The following is a 4,432-nucleotide window of genomic DNA, read 5'->3' on the forward strand; positions in this document are numbered from 1 at the left end:
CGACCCCAAGCTTGTCCCAGCAGTGAGATGTCGGGTCTTGAATGCGGACTGTCCGCCCGACACTCAACCTGGAAAGGGCACGTGCGTGCTGGTCATAGATGACCTGTGCCCGTCCAGCATGGGCAGCTGCACGGCGGTCGCAGTCCTTCGCTTTGGTCTGCCATTCCTCTGTAAATAATTGTGGGTGAGTCGGGACACATGACCTCAGGGGGTGGTCATAGAGGATCTGCACTGGGGAGCAGCCTGAGGGGGTCAGGGTGTTACGCAGCTCGAGTAGTCCCCGATCAAACTCCTAGCAGTCGATGTTGCCTGCGGGGGCCATCTTAAGAATGAGGTACTTGACGGACTTCACTGCCACCTCGGCATGGCCGTTGGACTGCGGGTAGTGAGGAGAAGTCACTAGGTGATAGACTCCCCACCGTTCCATAAAACTCTGGAACTCACTGCTGGTGAACTGAGGACCTCCATCTGTCCTGAGGCAGAGAGGTACACCAAAGTCCCGGAAGTAACGGCAGAACATCCTGATGGTACTGGAGGCTGTGGTGTCACCTTGGCTCGGGACGACAACAGCCCAGCCCGAGAGTCAGTCTACAATCACAAGGAAGGGTTTCCCCGCTACAGTGAAGAAATCCGCAGAGACAGACTCAAAAGGCCTAGTGGGGCTGTTGTCATTCATCAAAGGTTCCTTCTGCTGGCTGGGCTGGAACGTCTGGTAGGCTTCACAAGCGTGGACTGTGTTTGCGATGTCTGAGTTGATGCCTGGCCAGAAGACAGCCTGCCTTGCCCGTTGCTTTGTTGCTTCCACACCCCTGTGGCTGTCATGCAGGTGAGCCAGGGTGCAGCGGCGGAGGGCTTGAGTAACGACAACCCTGGCTCCATACAGTACGAGTTCACCATCTAAAGAGAGGTCGTCACGTAGTTTCCAATAGGGGAGCAAAGAGCTGTCTAGGTCATAGCGGTTGGTTGGGAAGCCCGAGGTAACGCTGTCTTGTAGGCGGATGTACCCTGGCTCCGATTTTGCTGCGTCTCGGAGCTCCTTGAGAGCCTGGTCGGTGTGCTGTGGAGGAGCTTCATCGGAAGTAGTGGCATTCACAATCATGACTGCCCTGAGGTATGCTGTAGCACTGGCACAAACTAAATTGTCCTCTGGCGTCGGATGGCTGCCAGGTGCTCGTGAGAGGGCATCAGGGATCTTGAGCAACCTGCCTGCATGCCAGACGGCTGTAAAGATTTAGGGCGAGATCTCCTTCAGGCGCTGAAGACAGGGGTTCTCAACCGCGTCAAGTGAATAGTGGTTCAGGATTGGTATGAGTGGCTGGTGATCCGTTGTCAATGTGAAATGCTGCAATCCTTGGAGGTACAGCCTGCACTTTGACATGGCCCAAACAACAGCCAACACCTCCAACTCATTGGTAGCATAGTGGGTCTCAGTGTCTGTAAGAAAGCGGGACCCACACTAGACTAGCCGCAGGTGGCCACTGCCGTGGTCCTGCAGGAGGGCGTATCCGATGCCGTTGAGCCGGGAAGCATCTGTTTGAAGATATGTGGGCAGGTTGGTGTCGAGCGAGGCAAGGACAGGAGGGCTGGTGAGGGCGGACATCACACGTCTGAATGCCTCGTCGTGGTCTGGTGTTCACACAAATGATCTCTGGGGACTCATCAGGTGGAGGAGCGGCTGGGCTGCGTTGGGGACGTCTGGAGTAAACTCGGACAGCTGGGTGACCGGACCCATGAAGGAGCGGACGTCGGTCAGGTTGGTAGGAGTTGGAAAGTCTCTGATTGCTCTCACTTTGGTGTCATCAGCCGCAATGCCATCACCTGAGAGGGTGTACCCACAGAAGGTGACCGATGGTGCTGCAGTGATGAACTTTTCTTTGTTGAGGGTAATGCCATATCTGCGACACCTGGGCAGCATTTCGTGGATCCAGTCGAGGTGAGATTTGTAGTCCTCGTCGAACAAGAGGATGTTGTCAATCACTTTGACGCACTTTTGAACGCCCTTGAGTGCCTTGTCAACACGAAGACAAAAGACATCGCCTGTAGCTGAGAATCCCATGGGACCTCTGCAGTGCTTGTATCGACCATAAGGCGTGATGAAAGTGGTCAAGTGCTGGTCTTCCTCAGGCAACTCCATTTGCCAGTATCCGCAGAGGGCATCTGCTGTGGTGAAGTAGCATGCCTTGAGGTCGACACTGCGAACCGCTGCGAATGGCATGGGAGCTGGGTGAGCTGGACGAGAGACTTGTTTGTTGAGTTTGGAGAGATCGACAGTCATGCAGACCCCAGTGTTCTTGGGAACGACGACGAGGGGGTAGCACCACTCAGAGGGGGCATCTCCCACTGGCTTGATTATGCCCTGGTCTACCATTGAATCCAATTCTCTCTTGACTTGGTCCCTGAGGGCGAAGGGAATCTGACGTGGTGTGTGGATTGCAAAGGGCTCCGCACCATCCTTGAGGTGGATTTTCATGGGCGGACCGACCATGGGCTTAAGGGGCGTTGACTTCAGGTCTTCCTTGGAAACGAGCACATCACTGAACTCCTTCAAGAAATGCTCCTTGGTGGCTGCAGGTGAGACGGTAGAGGAAAGGGTGTTCACGTGCTTGACCTCGAGTATATGCTTTGGGAAGTCGGGTGAGATTATGGCCAACTCCCTGCAATGGCTGTAGGAGAGCAGAGGAGTCTGGACACCATCGTGGACTTGGATCGTGGCCCTACACGATCACTTGCCAAGGGTGAGGGTGGCCTAGAAGGTACCCAGGGCAGGAGACATCTCCGAGCCGTCAGCGATCCGTGTCATAGTTGGAGGTGGCGGTTGCAGGCTCCCCCTGGGGATACCCAGGTCCTCAAGGTGCCACTGGCCAATGACAGTGATGTCGGCACCCGTGTCTGGCAACATGTGGAGCTTGGAAGTAGTGTCACCACAGGAGACTGTGACGCTGATGGGTTGTGGTGACTTGGAGGCAGTGGTAGACCCAATGCGATGGCAGTTGTTGCTTCTCGACTCACGGGGTCTGCTGGGGGTGGTGGAGGTGTTTGGTGATCCGCTTTATTTGCCCTTCTTGTGGCCGGCCCTGCAGCACTTGTCGTAGTGGCCAATGCAATGACAGAGACGGCACTGGACTCTGGACGCAGGACACTTGGCTGTCTGCGGCCGATGGCCCCGGCGACCACAGCTGGTGCAGGTGTTCTGGAAGGCTGGGCACTGGCCTGATTTGTGCTGGCGGGGGCAACTAGGGCATGGGGCAGCTGGCGATGTCGAAGAATTCTTGTTGGGTGGGTCCTTGGTGTGGCCATGGTTCTTCTTCTCCTGCTTCTTGTACATTGACACCTCTTGAACCCATTCAGAAGGAGCACTGATGGCTGTAGTCGTGTGCCTAGCAGCTTCGTATGGGTGGCATGCGGTCACGACATCATGAAGGGATGACGAGGGGTTCATGGACATGAGCTTCTGTACCAGTTCTGCATCTCTAACACCCATGAGGTTGATCATCTTGAGCTGGATTTCTTCACAGGCTACCGGGTCTCCTGGACACACAGTCACTTCTTTTGCGATGAGCTTCAGCCTTATGTGAAAATCAGCGAAAGTTTCTCCTTCTAACTGCTTGCAGCTCAGAAATTCTCTTCAATGTAACGCCTCAGTCCGTAGACCTTTGAAGTGATTCTGCAGGACATCCAACACCTCGTCAACGGTCTTGTTGGTGGAAGGGGGAATCTGAAGAGTGTGCTCCAAAATACGCTGCAACTCTAGGGTGAGACAGATGCGAAGTTGAATCAGCTGCTTAGGTCTCGGAAGTTTGGAGAGATCCACCATGACCGGATAGTCATCCCAACGGCGCCTCCATTCCCGGAACATCTGGAACGTAGCATCTGCTTGTAGTGGAGGTGGTGTCTGGGCTGCTGCTTTCTGTGGCAGTGCTGGGTCTGGAGTAGGAGCAGTTGACTGGGAGGGGGATTGGTTGGGAGCTGGAGTGCTTTCTGAAGAGATCTTAGAGGTTGCCAAAGCTTGAAGTAGGGCCTGGAATCTTGCAGTCTTCCTGTCTTCGGAGTTCCTCAGCTTCCCTTCTTTCTTGGTCCTCTCTCCTTCTTCTCTCTTCAGCTGCTCTTCTCTCTTGGTCTCGCCTCTCCTCAGCTTCTCTTCTTTCTTGGTCTCGCCTCTCCTCAGCTTCTCTTCTTTCTTGGTCTCGCCTCTCCTCAGCTTCTCTTCTTTCTTGGTCTTCTCACCTTCTCCTCTCCTCCTCATATTTTCTTGATTCTTCTAAATACTTGATGAGCTGCACTAACTCTGGCCCAGCCGACGTCGGAGGGTAAGTGCTGAGACGGGGTGGGGAAAGGTCAGGGGATCCGTGGTCAGACATATCTGCAAAAGTTTCCCCTAAAGGTAAGGGCTGTACCTATGTTGCAATATTCACCCCACAAAATTCACCTGATA

At 54.5% G+C, this 4,432-nt stretch overlaps 1 protein-coding gene across 1 annotated transcript; it reads right to left on the reverse strand.

The window, feature by feature from the left end:
* Positions 1 to 583: 583 nt before the first annotated feature.
* LOC145407794 (uncharacterized) lies at positions 584 to 1,600 on the reverse strand. The gene is made up of 2 exons (XM_080278657.1): positions 1,467 to 1,600; positions 584 to 1,202 (listed from the first exon to the last, which is right to left on the reverse strand). The coding sequence occupies exons 1-2, from the start codon at positions 1,598 to 1,600 to the stop codon at positions 584 to 586; spliced, it is 753 nt and encodes a 250-aa protein (XP_080134783.1).
* Between the last annotated feature and the right edge of the window lie 2,832 nt (positions 1,601 to 4,432).

This window comes from Coenobita brevimanus, chromosome 74, assembly GCF_032717465.1.
Source record: "Coenobita brevimanus isolate Jiangsu-jjx chromosome 74, ASM3271746v2, whole genome shotgun sequence".
Lineage (NCBI taxonomy): Eukaryota > Metazoa > Arthropoda > Malacostraca > Decapoda > Coenobitidae > Coenobita > Coenobita brevimanus.